The 19,316-nt window shown below is 39.7% G+C and overlaps 1 protein-coding gene across 4 annotated transcripts in view; it reads right to left on the bottom strand.

Moving 5' to 3' along the window:
* The window catches only part of ANO10 (anoctamin 10), a 237,082-nt gene that overhangs the window by 97,461 nt on the left and 120,305 nt on the right, over window positions 1-19,316 (bottom strand). The window contains exon 12 of one of the 4 annotated variants that reach the window (XM_045798359.2): window positions 6,615-6,754. The exons of the other annotated variants lie outside the window; for them this stretch is intronic. Within the exon in view, the coding sequence (XP_045654315.1) occupies window positions 6,728-6,754 (27 nt within the window). The 3' untranslated portion in view covers window positions 6,615-6,727. Of the gene's footprint in view, window positions 1-6,614; window positions 6,755-19,316 lie in introns of those variants that run through there. 4 annotated transcript variants of the gene reach the window in all.

Here is a 19,316-nt window from a genome sequence, read left to right as displayed (position 1 = left end):
ATCTGGGAAGGTTGGAGGACTGAAGGAAGGAAAAAAGGTAAGGAGAGGAAGAAGAAAATACATCTATTCAGTTCCGCACAAGGATAAAGACCTTATGTTTTTGGCTTACATAAATCTAATTTATATTGGAACATGACAAATTCTAATGATGTTTTACTATTATTTTTATTAAGAAAATTTTTTAGAACAGTTTTAGTTTTGAAAAAAAATTGCATAGAAAGTACAGAGTTCCCATATACCCTCCATTCCTTCAGTTTCCCCTAGTATTAACATTTTGTATTAGTGTGGTGCATTTGTTACAACTGATGAACCAATAATGACACATTATTAATTAAGGTCCACAGTTCAAATCAGGGTTCGTTGTATGGGTTTGCACAAATACATAATGTCATGTACCCACTAGTACTTATCATAATAGTTTTACTGCCCTAAACATCTGTGGGTCACCTACTCGTCCCATCCTTCCTCCCTCCTCTCAAACCTCTGGTGACCACTAATCTTTTTACTGTCTCAATAGTCTGTCTTTTCTACAATGTCATACAGCTGGGCTCCTACATGATTGTAGCCTTTACAGATCGAACTCTTCCATTTAGTTATAAGCATTTAAGTTTCCTCTATATCTTTTCATGGCTTGATAGCTCATTTCTTCTTAACACTGAAACACACTCCATTTGTATGGATGTACCACAGCTTATTTATCTAGTCATGAAAGGACATCTTGATTGCTTCCAGTTTTGTCAGCCATGAATAAATCTCCTATAAACATACATGTGCAGGTTTTTGTGTGGACATGTTTTTGATTTAGCTGGGTAAATATCTAAATGTTAGGTAAATATTTAGTTAGGTAAAAATACGTAGGCAATTGCTAAAATGTATGGTAAGGAGTATGTTTAGCTTTGTGAGAAACTGCCGAATTATCTTCCATAACTAAATGAAAGAATCCAATCTGTAAAGGCTGTACCATTTTGCATTCCCACCAACAGTGAATGAGCTGTTGGATTGTTTATTCACCGGTTGTTTTATTATGTTGAGTTGTAAGAGTTCTTTGTACATTTAGATACAAGTCCTTTAAGAGAGGTATCTTTGGCACATATTTTCTCTCAGTCTGCTTGTCTTTTCAGTCTCTTACACCATTATCTTTTGCAGAGCATGAGTTTTTAATTTAAAAAAGTCCAACTTGTCAATTATTTCTTTCATGCTTTTGGAACTGTATCTTAAAAATCATTGACAAACCCTAGGTCACCTAGATTTTCTAGAAGTTTTATACTTTTGTATTTTACATTTAGGTCTGTGATCCATTTTGAGTTAATTTTTATGAAAGGCTTAAGGTTCGTGTGTGTGTGTGTGTGTGTGTGTGTGTGTGTGTGTGTGTGTCTACATTCATTAGTTTGCATGTGGATGTCCAGTTGTTCACTACCATTTGTTGAAAAGACTATCTTTTCTCCATCGAATTGCCTTTGCTTCTTTGTCAAAGACCAGCTGATTGTATATACGTGGGTATATTACTGGTCCCTCTGTTCTGTTCCATTGATCCATTTCTCTATTCTTTTGCCAATACCACAGTCTTGATTCCTGAAATGTTATCGTAAGTCTTGAAACCAGGCAGTGTCAGTTTTCTGACTTTGTTCTTCTTCAGTATTGTGTTGGCTATTCTGGGTCTTCTGGGTCTGCCTCTCCACATAAACTTTAGAATCAATTTGTTGATATCCACAAGAGAGCTTGCTGGAATTTTGATTGGGATTGCACTGAATCTATATAGATCAAGTTGGGAAGAACTGACATCCTAACAATAGTGAGCCTTCCCATCCATGAACATAGACTACCTCTCCATTTGCTTATATTTTCTTTGATATATTTCATCAGAGTTTTATAGTTTCCCTTGTAAAGATCTTACACATATTTTGTTAGACTTATGCCTAACTACTCCAACTTTTTTGGGGGGGTGCTAATGTAAATGGTATTGTGTTTTAAATTTCAAATTCCAATTTCATTGCTGGTGTATGGGAAAACAACTGACTTTTGTTCTATTAGTCTTTACCATTGTTTTTAGAATCAAGTAGAAAAATAGTTGCCTGTGAATGCAACTGAAAATACAGAAAATCTAATTCCTGAAGCTGTGAAAAATTACATATCTGGCTTTTCACCTGTACTAGAAACAGATATCTTAGAGAGTTCCCTGGTTATAATAAAGGAATCTTATATCGATAACTTTGTCATTTGTGATACATTTTTAAAAACCAAGTGATAAACTTTAAATAAGATTCCTGAACATAATATTCAAGCCCACATGAACCAAAGCCACATTAAAGGACCCTATGCTTTAGAAAATATTAAACGAGAACACTTGTGCCATCTTTTGTGATACAATAGAGCAGTTGGTTAAAAAGTGCTTCTATCAAACTGTGGTACAGTTCTGAAAAGCCGCATGTTGGTCATAAATTCCTTGGCTTTTACCATATTCACAGATGAACTTCTGTGAATGGACTAGATGTTCAACAAGTCCAGGCAGTCTCTTCTGTTGCTTAGGCTTTATAATATAGCATTGATAGTAGGTATCGTATATAGTCTTAAAGTTAGTGCTGATCTGGTAAGAAGAAACTCTCCTTATTTTCAAAGCATATCACAGCACAAATTTATAACATCTGAATTTTGGCCTTTAAGCATACTGTCACAGCAACAGTTGCTTAAGGAGTTGAATCTTGAGAGGAGTAATCCTTGGGAGTGTAAAGTAATTGTAGAGAATGCAGGGACATGCCTTCTATATGCCCCATCAGGACTGTAGGATGCATTCCCCCAGGTTTTGAGGGTGTTGCTGGAAGGCACACCAATGCCCAACCTTTCCCTGAGGCAGCCTGCGCCCAAAGACTAGTTCATGAGGGGTGAATAACAAAAGCCTGGCCACTGAGGGGCAACTGGGTGGCTCAGTCAGTTAAGCATCTGACTCTTGATTTTGGCTCAGGGCATGGTCTCAGGGTCCTGAGATGGAGTCCCTGTGCTCAGCCGGGAGTCTGATTCAGATTTTCTCCCTTGCCCTCTGCCCCTCATCCTGTTTGCACTCTCTCTCTTTCTCAAATAAATAAATAAATATTTTTAAAAATTTCTTATTTAAATTCAACTTAATTAACATACAGTGTCCTATTAGTTTCAGAGGCAGAATTTAGTGATTCATCATTTGCATATAATAAATAAATCTTAAAAAAAAAAAAAACGTCTGGTGACTGTGTCCCAACTTCGGACAACTATGCAGGATCATCCCAGCTTAAGAGCTCAGTGTGGATGGGGCACCTGGGTGGCTCAGTCCTTAGGCATCTGCCTTCAGCTCAGGGTGTGATCCCGGCATTCTGGGATCGAGCCCCGCATCAGGCTCCTCTGCTGGGAGCCTGCTTCTTCCTCTCCCACTCCCCCTGCTTGTGTTCCCTCTCTCGCTGGCTCTCTCTCTCTCTGTGTCAAATAAATAAATAAAATCTTTAAAAAAAAAAAAAAGAGCTCAGTGTGGAATCAGCTAAGGTCTCTGTTGAGACTGTACTGCTGCCCACCTTCTCCCTCTGCTCCTTCCTGCTTTTTTCCCTTCTTTTCAGGTGGTGATTAAGAGCTGTCCCTAATAAACATCCTCCACACTAGCTTCTGTCTCAGAGTTTGCTTCCCAGGGAAAGTGAACTATGATAGCTACCAGTCAAATAATGAGAATTTTAAAGCACCTTTCTTATGGCTTTGTTTAGGTGTGGTGGTTAGAGATGGAGGATGGGGTAGCAGAGGGGCGGGAGAGATTACAAAAGAAATAAAACACAAACCCTTCCACACAAGAACACTTCAATGTAACTGAGGAATCCAAATGCACTTAGATAAGACTATAAAGTAATATAGAGGAATTTTAAACAAATACGCTAGAACTTATACATTCAAATAACTGCTGTTCACATCAGCAATGAGTCTGGGAGGCTCTATAATTATTTTAAAGAAGTGGAATGGAAAAACCACAAAAGATTTTTGGAACTCTTAGATGTACAGCCAGAGCAAGTGAGTGAAAATGGCTTTTTATTGTCATTGGTTTTCTATTTCCAATTGTATTATGCAGTTTGGCCACCCAGTAAACTCCCAAGATTTGGTACCAAATTATTTTTCCTATTCTAAAAGTCAAATCCACCCTCAAACGCTAAAGATATTACTAATAAAACAGGCTGCAGGGCAATTCTAAAAGAGACTTCCCTAATGCTCTCTAGGCTTGTAAATGCATTCTCCTTTTAAAAAAAACAGCTTTATTAGTTTATAATTCTCCCATCTAAAGTGTATAATTCAATGGCTTTTAATATATTCACAGGGTTGTGCAACCATCACCACAGTCCATTTTAGAACAACTTCCTTATGCCCCTCCAAACAACCAGCCTCCTTAGCTATCACTTACCAAGCCCCTATATCCCCTAAAACTAGACATTCATTAGCTTACTTTCTATATCTATAGATTTGCTTATTTTGGACATTTCATATACATGGAATCATATGTGACTGACTTTTACACAGGTCATTGTGAGGCCACAGGCTTCACAGTGAATGGAATGGAAACATGATGGAAGTTTCTGGGTGGAGGAATAACATGGTCTGGGTAAAGTAATTAACAGATCACTATGGCTGCTGTGTTGAGACTAGACTAGGAAGGGAGGGTAGCAGCAGGGGCCAGTTAGTGGATGATGAGAGATGGTGGTGGCCTGTGCCAGTGGGGGGCAGTGGGGGTGGTGAGAGGAGTGCTCTGGCTCTGAAGGAGGAGCCAGATGGATTGGCCTGCAGACAGATGGGGACATGAGAAAATGGGGAGCTGGGGAACTGGAGGTTTTAGGCCTAAGCCAGTGGAAAGATGAAGTTTCCACTGATCGTGACAGAAAAGTCTGCAGAAAGGGTGGCTTTGAGGACACCAGGAGCTTATCTTTGGAAATATTAATTTTGAGACACCTAAACTTAATGAAGAAGTCAAACAGGAGCTTTTGTTTACAGAGCTGTGAATAAAAATTTCAGATTCAGAAGCATCTAAACGGCACTTGTAACAAAGATGAAATCGCCAAGGGGTTGAATGCAGATCAGGAGATGGGTCCAAAGACAGGGTGGGAGGCAGCCTAGCCTCAGAGGGCAGAGGGGGTCAGAAACACACGTGCATGTGAAGACACGCACATATGCACATGCACATATGCAAACACAGGCACACACAGGGAAGGAGGAGAAGATGGCTAGAAGCAGAGAGGGAGAAAGATACACTAAGGAAGAGTGGCCAGAAAGGCAGGAGGAAAAGCAGGTGACGTTAAGTCAAACAGAAAAGTGTTTCCAGCAGAAGGGAGTCAAGTAGGATGAGGCCTGAGGAATGACGATGGTGTCAGCAATGCTGCTCACTGGTGACCTTGAGAAGTGGCATTTTGGCGGAGTGATGGTAAAGAGAAAATGTAAGAGGAATAATTGGAGACTGCGAGAGTGGGCGTTTTTTTCTAAAGGAGCATTGTTTAAAGAGAAGCAGGGCAGCAATCAGAGGGAGATTTGAGGTCAAGAAGGGAGAGAAACGCTGGCATAGGTTTGTGTGCTGCTGAGGGGACAGGAAGTGGTAATGTGGAGGGTAGGGGGAGCAGGGAGGACAGAGGCAGCACGTGCTTGAGAGGTGACGGAAGGGGTCCAGCCCATGCGTGGGACCTACTTACAGGCGCAGAGGCGCGGTTCCCCGCAGGAACAGGAGAGAAGGTCAGAAACTTGTGTAGGTGCAGGAGAGTGGGAAGGAAGCGAGGTCACCAGCAGAGAGGGAGAGGGGAGGGCACACTGGAGGACTGCAAGATGAGAAGGCTTGCAACTGTCATCCAGCAGAGTGGGAAAAGGGACAGGCCAAGAAAACACACACGACTGTTAGGCGGCACAAGCAGCCATCTGAGGCCAGGGATGAGTTTTAACTCTGGCCAGTTGCCATAGGCACTGACAACGTTAGGGCATGACTGTGACATGAGGGCTGATGTCAGGGGTCAGACAGGTCACTGCAGGAGAGAGGTCAAGGAAGTGGGCTGCTATCGCAGTGAAGCATGGGCAGAGATGTGCACCTGGGAAAGGGTCCTCAGAGAGTGACGGCCAGCCAGGCCCAAAGGTCTTCCAGGACTGCAGACGGGACATGGGATGGTGAGCAGGGGAAGAGGGCCAGCCCCATGGGGCAGCTTTCATCCCACAGATCCTTCTTCAGACCAGCTGAATTAAACTCATCTGACCTGCTGGTTATTATTCTCTTGCCCTTTTACCAGTGAGGACCCTCCCAGAACTACATGGGTGCTGTATGTTTGATCTTCTGAGTCTCTGAGTAAACTGGGCTTACAAAATTTCCAAACGTAACAACAGAATTAATCAAACATCGGTCCCAAACTTTTTTTTCTTTTTTGGCATCAGGCTCTGACTCTAGGTCTTAAGGCGCAAAGATGAACAAGACATATAAAGAACTATAATATCCTGGTACATGAGGCTGTATTTACTCTGTAGAGTGATATACTCCAGGCACAGCTATTCTAGAGCAAGGTCTAAGTACAACAGGAACAAAACGTTAACTTTAATTTCTGATGCATGAAGATGAAGAAAAACAAAGAGAATATTTAACATAAAAAACACTTAAATATCTGCTACATGATGAAATAATCACTTTCTTTAAATAGAAACTGACACGCTACTTTTGTCCACTCCTCAGATACCTGGGGCTGCCTCCCTCCCGTGGACCCGGTGCTCAGCAGGGAGTGCCAGGCAGCAGCACCTGCAGAGTCATGAGAAGAAAAGGAAAACAACGTAACAAAAATGGAATCTTCAGACAGTACAGTTTGTAATTAATAGTAATCTCAACAGCACTTTTGAATGTCATCTTTACACAAAATGTAACATAGCTCTAGAAGTTCCATGTTACACTGGTGGCACTAATTTTTACCTTCGAGATGCTAGCCATCTGCAAACCCTGGGCATTTTCTCCACTTGTGCTGCACTGTGAGCCCAAGGGAGCAAGTATCAGGCTGTGCATCCTTATGTAGCACTGGCTTTAGAAGCAAAGACTTGGAGGCAGAATAGATGCCTATCACCAGGAGAATGGACAAATAAATTCTGTTACATTCAGAAGATGGAAATCTATGCAGCGGTATGAAACAATGAACCAGATACATATACAGAAATACAGACATCATAAACATAGTAATGAGTGAAAAATAGAGGTTCAGAGCCCAAAACTATACATATAAATTTAAGAACATACACAAAACAACACAATTTAAATAAATGAGTGGGAAGGAAGGATGGACATTGATACCAGTGTGGGAGGGCCACAAAAGTGGGAATAAATGAAATAAAATACAAGCAAAGATGCCTGTACCATGAATCAAGGCATAGGATCAACTTGATTTGTGTATCAGAGGTAGTGGTAATCACGGAGTAAGGGAGTAGAGTATTCTTATGAATGAAATGCAGTTAGTAGGTATGTGTTTTTCACACTTGAAGCTTTCCACTATTTGTTACTTATAAATCTTGCTCCAGAGATATCTATAATGTAGCATGATAATCACCCAACAGTGCATCTCCATTCTATAAACTTGACATGTTTTGGTACAGTTGTTATCTCAATTTATGGATGGTATTTAATAGGATCTAGAATAACAGTTGCTAAAAACTAAATTAGTCAATCCTGAATCTAATAAAGAGTAAAGCTTTTATCATAATTTGAAATATCCAGAGAGAAAAGTAGATAAAAAGACTCCTATAGAATTGAACTTGACATTATGATTAATAACTTACTACATGAAATACTTCTTAGCCGAATGCTAACCACACACATCAGAGCTTACCCTGACAGGCAGAGCTTATTGCAAAAATGTGCTCATGTTTCACTTTAGAATAAATGTATGTTTCCAACAGTCTCCTAGTTCACAATATGCTTTTTGTTTTCCATCTATAAACTACAAATTCTATTCTCAAAATCAACTGCGAGGAGGAGATCAGCACCAGATGGAAATCGAATTAACTAATGTGCTCTGAGAAGCTGCCACTTGTGATGGAGCTCAGTGCTACAGGGACAGCTGTACCATCGTGTATCTGGGGCCCAATGGGCTCAGGATCTGATCAACCAAGACTCAAGGACCCCCATTTCCTACTCCCACGGGAGTTTTGTGTGATCTTAGAATAATCGCTCAAGTTTCTTTACCTCACTTTCACTGAGTTCCTGCCAACAAAGACAGTGGATGAATGAACACAGGAAGAAGGGTCAGGAACCCTCACTTTGTTCCCAGCTTAGTACCTACGAAAGGGAAGATAACAACATATCCCCACTGTGCTACATGTGACCTTTGTTACTTATAAAATAGAAATATTAAAACCCTGGAGGCCTGTTATAAATGCTGATCCCAGAGTCCTTGTCAAGAAACCCTTTACAATGGAGACTATTGTTCAACAAGATCCATACAGCACCCAGCAGGTGAATCTTCTTAAAGGTCTAAGACACACTTTAGAAAAATCTGTTCTAAGGAGAAGTTTAACAGTTTCCACGATACCTATACCTGTTTTCCCCCTTCTTGGAAGGATGGTTTTAGCACAAGACAATGCAGCCCTGAAAAGTTTTTGAGTTTAAGCTGAAATAATTTGATTTGCTCCACAAAACTCCTCCACGTCCTCCTTTTACTCACTGTTACAATAAAATATTCTGAAAATATTTCCACACAGAAAATATTTCTACATGAGTTCTCTTACATATTACAGATTCCCATTAACATCAAATGAAATTAGCAGTAGACAGGAAATGCAGACTATTAACTCTCCAATTAGACTTAAACTAATGTCTTGTATGCCATGAACTTTTTTTTAAACAATTATTTTTTTTTTAATTTTATTTATTTATTTGACAGAGAGAGAGACAGCCAGCAAGAGAGGGAACACAAGCAGGGGGAGTGGGAGAGAAAGAAGCAGGCTCCCAGCGGAAGAGCCCGACGTGGGGCTTGATCCCAGAACTCCAGGATCACACCCTAAGCCTAAGGCAGACGCTTAATGACTGAGCCACCCAGGCGCCCCTGCCATGAACTTCTAAACCCATGTTTCTACAAGGGTGAGACAAGGTTTCTGGGCCCCTTGAGTTGTGCGGAACTAGGTCATGAGTAAAGAGGCAGCACCATTTAGTGCAAGGTGGGCAAACTCTAGGCCCAAGGCCACTGGGTGGCTCTACGAGCAATGGCTGACTGTGTGTACCCCTTTCTCTCCCTGACCCACTTTGTGTCCACCCATCTCCACTACTACCACCTCCTGCCACCATGTCACCTTCACCTTCTGTTCTATTCTGTTGGTAGCCACAGCACCTCCCCTTCAGGAGTCAGTGCTGTTGAGTGAAAAGGACTGGGACTGCCTTTAGACGCCAGTTCTCTACCTCGTGCACTTCCCTAGTAAAGGAAGAATAACAAGCCTGAACATCCCCCAGTTAGGTGGGTAACAGACATGGTGGTACCATCAGGGCGGAGCAAGGTTTCCATATGCAGTCATGTGCAACCAGGCTGAGGGTGAGAAAAAGCTCGATGGTGATGGAACATGGCTCTAGTGGCCCATGGCAGCACTTGCCTGTGGGCCACAGAGGAAGGATGACTTGTGCAGAGAAGCTTGGGGCATGGAGTGGGTGCGTGTGGGCAAGGACGTGACATGGCTGAAATGTGTGGTGCCATGTCAGGCTCTGGGTGGGATGCTCCTGATGAAGGTACTTCTCAGCTGCCACCACAGGCCAGTGCCATCAGAAGCTTCTGCTCAGGCTTCCAAGAGTCATAGGCAAAAAGTTGCTTTTTGTGTGTTGGTAAAGCTCAGCCCTGGCTGGTGGGACTGATGAGGCTCAGCTGTGACAGGAGGGCCTGTGCTTCTGGCTGTGGATGACCTCTAGCTCTTCCACCACCACGGTTGGCCCCTCCCAGCCTCCACCTGTCTTGCTTCATGGGCACATTCCTGGTGAGTGAGGGGGCCTCATTCGGCACCTCAAGATTATTAGAGATTCTAAATACAAATCTACTTTAATGTGTTTATTTAATTATTACCATAGCTCTCTGAGGGATGGAAGTACATTATTCATTTGCATTCATCTATCAGGTTAGAAACAAGATGAAAAACAAGAGAATTTCTTATATACACCATTGGTGGGAGGGTACAATAGTAAGAAAGTAACATGGCATCTCTATGAAAATCCAGAATGCATGGTGGCTTCCCCTCAGCATTGTTGACCTTTAGTAGACAGACTCTCACAACGCACCCAGAGCATGAAACTAAGCTGGGACACCTATCACAGCACTGGTATAACACAAACAGAGCCAACTGTGAGGTGTGCACAAACAGCTAGGCTACAGCCTAAGCATAGCAAAAAGAACCTTTATGTATGTCTTACCTATGCTATAAATTATTCTAAGGGCTTCATATACAGTAATTCATTTAGTCCTCACAAAAACTGTATGAAGTAGGTACTATTAGCTCTATTTTAAGAAGGAGGAACAGAGAGGTTAAACAACTTGCTCAGGCGCACACAGCACAGAGTAGAAATCAGGCACATTATAGACTACTCTGCAGAGCAGCTAAAAAGGAATGAAGTACATTGGTTTAAGATAAGATTCCCATCTATCTCTCAGAGCCATCTGGAGAGACCATCCAAAGAACAGCAAAGAAATACAAAAGGTGCAATTTCATAATAACAAAGGAAATGGGAAGGAGACAATGAACACATGGGAAATTTCTACAAATTTATGGAAATCTGAAAACAGATGAAAGAGTATAGGATGATGAAACTGAGCGTAGGAAATTGAACCTAGAACCCAGATGGAGGTGGGAGCTTTAGCTATGGGAGAAGCCAACCAACTCGACAGAACCTTGGAAAGGCTCAGTACTTGCACACTGTTCTCATGATGGGGGGAACAGTGATATGGGGGCTCATTCCCTCCCCACAGCCCTGTGTGCAAATGGCTTACAGCTAAAAGAACTTTCATATGCACACATAAAAGAGGTCTTTGCTAGAGAAATTAATGAACTTTCTTGAGAGGGGAGTTTAGCAACACATTCCATGCACTAGCCCTAAAGGATGGGCAGTATAATCTGCCCACCAGCAGTCACCCAGCATAAAGCAGAGACTCTGCCTCTATCCTGAGCAAGCCATGCTATCGGCTAATCCTCAAATATAAACAGAGAGCCAAGACTCACCAGACATCTGAGAAACGTCTTCAAAAAAAAAAAAAAAAAAAAGATACATAGACAGACACACAGCTATATATACATACCCCAAAGTGAAAAAGAAGAAAATGGATGCCAGAGGAAACAAATAATTCAGGGAACAGAGAGAAGGTTTTTATTTTGTTTTTAAAAAAGACCCTTCAGGGAGAACTAAGAAAACCTTGCATTCACATAGCAAGAACAGACACTTGTGAAAAAGGAAAAATCAGAAAACCAGAAAGAGTTCTTGAAAATTACCAAATGACTCTCCAAATAAAAACTTCAATAGAAGAGCTAGGGGATCGAGTCTAAGAAGTCTTTCATGAAATAGAATTAAGAGGGGCTAGAAAAAGAACCAAACCAAATCAAACAGAATAAAGAAAATACTAAAAGAAAATTCATACATCAGTGAAATAGGAAACACACAGTAGAGAAAATCAGTGAAATCAAAAGTTGGTTTTGAAAATATCAATAAAATTGATAAACCCTAGCTAAACAGATTAAGAGTAAAAAGAGAAGAGAGAAATTACCAACATCAGGAATGAGAAAGGGGATACCATTAAAGATTCTACAAAAATTAGAATAATGAGAAAGTAATATCAATAACTTTATGCCAATACATCTAACAACTTGGATAAAATAGACAAGTTGCTTAAAAGAACCAATCACTAAAACTGACACAGGAAGAAATAGAAAATGTGAATACCTCCCTATAGCTATTAAAGATATCAAATTCATAATTCAAAAACTTCTCAGGCTCAAATAGTTTTACTGGAAAATTATATCAAACATTTAAGGAATAAATAATAAGAATAAAAAAGAAAAAAAAACAATCCTACATAATCTCTTTCAGAAAAAAGGAAGAGGAAGGAAATTTATGAGGAGAGTATTACTCTGATACCAAAACTTGACAAAGACAATACAAGAAAAGAAGGTTATAGACCAATATCACTTACTGGCATAGATATAAAAGTCCTTAGCAAAATATTAGGAAATTGGATCCAACAATCTGTAATAAAATATACCCAAGTGGGATATATCTTGGTAATGAAAGTTTGGTTTTACAATAGAAAGTTAGTAAATGCAATTCAACACATTAACAGAATAAAGGAGAAAAATGACCTATCACACAGAGAAAATTCTGACAAAATTCAATATTCATGCATGATAAAAAAAACTCAGTAAAACAGAAATAGGGGGAAATTTCCTGAACCTAAAAAGGCATCTAGGAATAAACTACAGCTAACAATACACCAATGATGAAAACCTAACTGCTTTTCCTTAAAATCAAAATCAAAGCAAGCATGTCAACTTTTGCTACTTCTATTCAACATTCCTGAACTGGAGGTTCTAGCCTTCAGTTCAGCCAGGCAAGAAAAGTAAATATAAGGCCTACAGACTGTAAAGGAAGAAGAACATTTTTTATTTGCAGATGACATGGTTGCATATACAATAAATCCTAACGAATAGGAAGATCGGTAGGAGAAGAAAGGGATAAAGAAAGGGGGGGTAATCAGAAGGGGGAATGAAGCATGAGAGACTATGCACTCTGAGAAACAAACTGAGGGTTTCAGAGGGGAGGGGGGTAGGGGAATGGGATAGGGTGGTGATGGGTGGTGGGGAGGGCATGTATTGCATGGTGCACTGGGTGTTATACGCAACTAATGAATCATCGAACTTTACATAAAAAACCAGGGATGTACTCTATGGTGACTAACATATATAATAAAAAAATATTTTAAAAAATGTATGGAAAAAAATAAAACAAAAACAAATTACTATCACTAATAAGTAAATTTAGCAAAGGTGCAGGATATAGGAACATGATAAAAATAAGTTTTCCTTCTATACACTAGTAATCAAAATTGGAAATTGATGTAAATATACAATTTACAATAGAATCTACAAACATAAAATAGTTATGGGTGAATTTAACAAAAACTGTAAATCCTGTACAACAAAATCTATAAAGAGATTTTATTTATTTATTTATTTTAAAGATTTTATTTATTTATTTGACAGAGATAGAGACAACGAGAGACGGAACACAAGCAGGGGGAGTGGGAGAGGAAGAAGCAGGCTCCCAGCGGAGGAGCCTGATGCGAGGCTCGATCCCAGAACACTGGGATCACGCCCTGAGCCGAAGGCCGACGCCTAAGGACTGAGCCCATGAAGAGATTTTAAAGAGGGGCACCTGGGTGGTGCAGTCGTTAAGCGTCTGCCTTCGGCTCAGGGCGTGATCCCAGCGTTCTGGGATCGAGCCCCGCATCAGGCTCCTCTGCTGGGAGCCTGCTTCTTCCTCTCCCACTCCCCCTGCTTGTGTTCCCTCTCTCGCTGGCTGTCTCTCTCTGTCAAATAAATAAAATCTTAAAAAGAAGAGAGAGATTTTAAAGAGAACCTAAAGAGATACATAATGTTCATGGATTAGAATACTCAATATTGTTAAAATGTCAGTCAACTGTTTCCAAATTGATCTACTGAATCAATCAATCAAAAAAATCAAAGGCTTTTTTTTTTTTGGTAGAAATCAGCCCATTGATTTCTAAAATTCATATGGAAATGTAGAGAACACAGAATAGCAAAATAATTTTGAAAAAGAACAACAAAGTTGGGGACCAATAATATCTGATATAAAAATTTAAAACCACTTAAAACTTTAAAACATAAAGATATAGATATATAGATAAACAGAATAAAATAACTGAGCCATACATATAAGATTAGTTGAATTTAGACAAAGATGCCAAAGTAATCAATATGTGGAAAAGGGTTTCTTCACCAAATGGTTAGAGTAACAACTGGCTATCCATACAGGAAAAAAAATGAACCTCAATCTATCTCATACTATATACAAAAATTAATTTGAAATGCATCATAGAACTAAACATAAAAGCTAAAACTGGAAAATTCATAGAAGAAAATCTTCAGGACCTTGCGGTGAAAGATTTTTCAGAAAAGAACATGTAAATGAAATGGCAAGTCACCGATTGGGAGTAAATATCTGCCTATGTTTGACAACAGATTTGTGTAGAGAATACAAAAAGGACCTGAAAAGACAATGCAATAAAGAAATGGGAATAATAACTGAACAGGACATTCACAAAAAGGAGACATATAAAATGCTAATAAACACATGAAAAGATGCTCTAACATAATCAGTCACCAAGGAAACACAAATTAAAACCACAAGGAGATATCACCACACACCTGTTACAATGGCTAAAACAAAACAAAACTAAAAAACTGACAATATCAAATACAGGCATGGATTTGGAGTACAACTCACAACCTTTGCTGGTGGAAGTATAAAGTGTTAGAAACACTTTGAGAACAGTTTGACAGTTTGTTATGGAGTTAAACATATACTTACCATAAGACTTAGCAAATCCATCCTGAGGTATTTACCCAAGGGCAATGAAGACATATGTACATGAAAAAGCATTAATGAGAATGTTCACTGCAGCTTCACTCATAATAGTAAAAATAAGGGAACAACCAAAATGTTCATCAGCAGGTGAATGGGTAAGAAAATTGTAGTATATTCAGGTAACGGAATACTACTCAGCAATACAAAAAACACACCACACTACACACAATGACATGGATGAAACTCAAAAGCATTATGCTAAATAAAAAAGCCAGATGCAAACAGTATTTACGGTGTTGTTTCATTCACATAAATTTCTAGAACAGGCCACTGTATTTCACAGTGATAGAAAGCACTTCAGCAATGGTCTCTGATGGGGAAGAGACTAACTGCAGAGAGAGGAGGAACTTTCTGGAGATGTGGAAATATTCTAAGTTGTTCTGTAGTGGCCATTACATGGGTATATACAATTGTCAAGACTTGTCAAACCAAACACTTAAAATGAGTGCATTTTATTGTATGCAAATTATACCTTGAAAAATTAAGAAGACTGCACAACAGAATGATGCAGTGAATCCTTAGCTCTTTCAACTTTATCTGCAATAGTAACAACTATGTCAGATTGAGATATGCACAAACCAAGTAGTAAAGAGAATTAAAGTAAGATACAGAGGAAGTTAGAGTTTTCCCAACGGGAAAACACTGACACTTTTTTTAGCTTTCATCTCAGTGATGGACTTCTTAGCATTTGAGCATAAGTATTCTTTTGAGTTGCCTGAGAAAGTGTAATGCAAGCATTTTGGGTCATATTTTATTTTATTTTATTTTTTTTAAAGATTTTATTTATTTATTTGACAGAGATAGAGACAGCCAGCGAGAGAGGGAACACAAGCAGGGGGAGTGGGAGAGGATGAAACAGGCTCATAGCGGAGGAGCCTGATGTGGGGCTCGATCCCATAACGCCGGGATCACGCCCTGAGCCAAAGGCAGACGCTTTAACCGCTGTGCCACCCAGGCGCCCCTTGGGTCATATTTTAAGTTTTAATATAAATAGTTCAATCCACAAGCTGTTTTTCTTTCATAGCAAAATTAATTACTTCCCTGCTTTGGCCACAAGGTCTTATAATTTTCAGCAGCGCCTCCTCATGTGCATTATATAATACCACAGTCAAAAAATAGCTGTGGGTACTATGCTGGCTGGGCAAGTAATTCTAAAGGATTCTGATCTGTTCTGCATGTCAGTTTCTTAATTGCCACAATTGTTTCAGTCACCATCGTTATCCCCAGTGTGCAGTATAGGGGGGCACACAGTCCTGGAAAAGTGCTGCAAGGATAGATGAAGGAACCATCTCTAACCCAAGAGATTTTCTGTAACAGGAAATGCCCTGGAAGAATGGAAAGTTCCTGTGCAGGAGCCACAGGGACAGAGCACGTGGGGACGGCGGTGAGGGACATTTCTCCAGTGAAAGAAGTGCCACACAGCACTTGGCATGTCTGCGCATGGTCCCCCCTGGATTGAGGACTGTAGAAAGGAGTGATCTTATGGGGTTTCTGGCCCTCACACAAACTCTGAATGTAAATTAAGCTTTTCTTTTCTTTTTTAATAATTTTTATTTGTAAATCAAGCTTTTCAAGCTCACGAAGCACCTGTGTGCCTACTGTTGGAATGAATGCACCCAGACTTCAAGCCAAGCAATCTTGATAGGTTAGAGGGTGGTGGTGGTATGAAAATCCCTTCTCCAAACCTCTAAGTGGGTTTTCAGTCCTATATCAAATGGTTTCTTTTCATGCTTTGCTTTCCTGACAGTTATTTCAGGTTTATACTGATTTAATCTGCTATTGATTAGGACTTCACAGCACATGACCCAGAGAGGGACCTTTCACTATTCTCTTTTACAGTGTTCCAGGATTTGCTAAGACCATTGTTTCAATGGTCTGTACTGTAAGAAGTGAAAAATTGGAAAGTTTCTGAAAGTGCCAAGGGCCATAACTTTTATCTTTAGAAATATAACTATCACAAATAAAGATACCACAGTCAAAGACTTCTTGTTTAGGACCCTTCCTAAGGAAGCCCACTGCCTTGGGTCTCTGATCATTCCTTAAACATAGCTCAGTGTCTAGCGTTTAATCTTCTAATAACTAAAGTACCTAAAGGTTCTGTAGGGGTTCACATGTCTGTTTACGTATTTAAGTTCTTAGATATATTTTTTATGTAACTTAGCTCTTCACTAGAAGAGCTACAAGCTCCACAAGGCAAGGAGCTTGACTGCCTGCTTTTGTGATGGCTAGTACCATCTGGAAACATTCTTGGACCTACTTACTGTGAATGATCAGTCAAAGCATGGTCTATCAAATGTCAGCACTGCTTAACTTAAGAAAAGTATCAACAATTACAATTGTAGTATAAAAATTACATTGTAGTTTATAGCAGCTTTATTCATAATTGCCAAAAACTGGAAGCAACTGAGATGTCATGTCAGTACATGACTGAATAAACAAACCATGGTACATCTATACAATGGCATACTATTCAGTGATGAGAAGAAATGAGCTATGAAGCCATGAAAAGGCATGTAGGACTTTAAATATATTTTACTAGGTGAAAGAATCTAATCTAAAAAGGCTACATACTATATGACTTTATATGACTTTCTGGAAAAGGCAAAACTGTAAAGACAGTAAAAAGATCAACGGTGGCTGGGGGGTTGGGTGGTGGGAGGAAAGGTGGAATGAACAGGTGACATGTAGGAGATTTTTGAGGATAGTAAAACTATTTCTTATGATATTATAATGGTAGATACATGGCATGCATTTGTTAAGACCCACAGAATATACAACACAGAGTGAACCTTGGTGTGAACTGTGGACCTTAGTTAATAGTACTGTATCAATATCGGTTCATCAATTGTAACCAATGTACCACACTAATGCAGGATGTTAATAATAAGGGAAACTGTTTGGGGGTATTGGGGTTATATAGTATATTCTATATAATTTTTCTATAAAACTAAAACAGCTCTAAAAATAAAGTCAATGTAAAAAATTACATTGTAAATCAAGATTGCAGTTTTTAATATTACATCTTTAAACAGACATATTCTAATTGAAAAATAATTTTTCATTGAAGTATTTTTAGAAGTATATTGTAACAGTTTTCTCTCTTATATAACATTGCTGTGATGGCCCAGAAAATATTCAGAAAACACTTTCCCCCAGTTGGAAACCCATCTAAAGTAACATCAAACATTCAATCCCAGGTTTAACTAACAGTAAAAGTGTACCCAATTTCAAAAGAAATACTAAGAAAAGAAATCAAGTATAAATAAAACACTGATTTTTCCCTTACTTGCCATAAAATGTCTCATATTTTGGGGACACACAGTTTCAAAATTTCAAAATTCTATGCTTAGGAAACAGAATATTCCTTGCAAGATTTTCTACTCTTGATTTGAAATCTCATAATGTCCCTCCCCTGCAGAGGATGTGTGTTCAGGGCCTCTGGGTGAATATCTCGGGGGTTAAAACTCTACACTGTAACCAGTTTACCAATGACATTTCTGTATATGGTACACACTTACATTTAGATAAAATCCCCAAAAGCAAAAGCCCACGATGAATTAAAATTGCTCTAATTATTAACGATATGTCACAACAATGGTTGGGAGAGAAACACAACTTCGAGTGACCGCCATGTTCAATTCACTCCCTCAAGAGGGCTCTTAGGGCCTGGCATGTGCTACTTTCCCCTGATCCATTCAGTCTCTCTCTCCAATTTGATTCTACACGTTCTCCTGTCTCTTCAAACCTCCAATACCTCTATGTGCTCACTGTCAGCACAACCTTACTTGCTATTTTGTGAGAGAACAGAAGCATTCAGAAGAGGATATCTGTGAGTTCCCACACCTGGCTGGACCCACACCCCCCACTATCCCTTCTCTCTGTACTGAGGTCCAACTTGTCCACCTGTGTTGGATTCCAGCTGTCCTTCTCGCAGAGTCAAGGACATTATTCCAGCCGTTCTCACTTTTGGGGAAGCTGCTACAATGCACTAGGTGGTAGCATCAGGTGGGGCTCTCAATTGGCTCCTGTGCATTTTTTAATCCCTCACATATATACTGCTTATGAAATGTTCTTGACAAAACTGTTGAAATTGAATCTAATTAAGTCTCTAAACCTAATTTCTAATATAACGTAGGAACAGGGGGACAAGTTTAAAAAAAAAAAAAGAAGAAGAGGAAGAAGAAACAAACACACCTTAAGGAGACAATCAGACTGTGAAACATCAACATGAAAATTGTAACTGAAACTATATGCCTCAAGAGTCACTGCCATGGTCACTTCATCAAAGGAAGCATGTGATTACAGATAAATACCTGAGAAGATGTTCAACATCAGTAGTCATCAGAGAAGTGCAAGTGCAGACTGTCCAACATGACCACTAGAGTGATCTAAACTGAACAAAAACTGACACCACTGGGGTGCCTGGGTGGCTCAGTCGGTAAGCATCTGCTTCAGCTCAGGTCATGATCCCAGAGTCCCAGGATCAAGCCCTGCATTGGGCTCTCTGCTCAGGGGGAGTCTGCTTCTCCCCCTGTCCCTTTCCCTCGTGTTCTCTCTCTCTCAAATAAATAAATAAAATCCTAAACAAACAAACAAACAGACAAAATACCCTGACACCACTAAGTGCTAGCAAGGATGTGGAGGAACTGGAACTCTCATACACTGCTGGTGAGAACTCAAAATGGTACAGCCA

This window comes from Ursus americanus, chromosome 20 (genome assembly GCF_024610735.1).
Source record: "Ursus americanus isolate L20-20 chromosome 20, mUrsAme1.1.p, whole genome shotgun sequence".
Taxonomy (NCBI): Eukaryota; Metazoa; Chordata; class Mammalia; order Carnivora; family Ursidae; genus Ursus; species Ursus americanus.
Note: the sequence above shows the minus strand (reverse complement) of the source record. Positions and strands in the feature narration are given on the sequence as shown.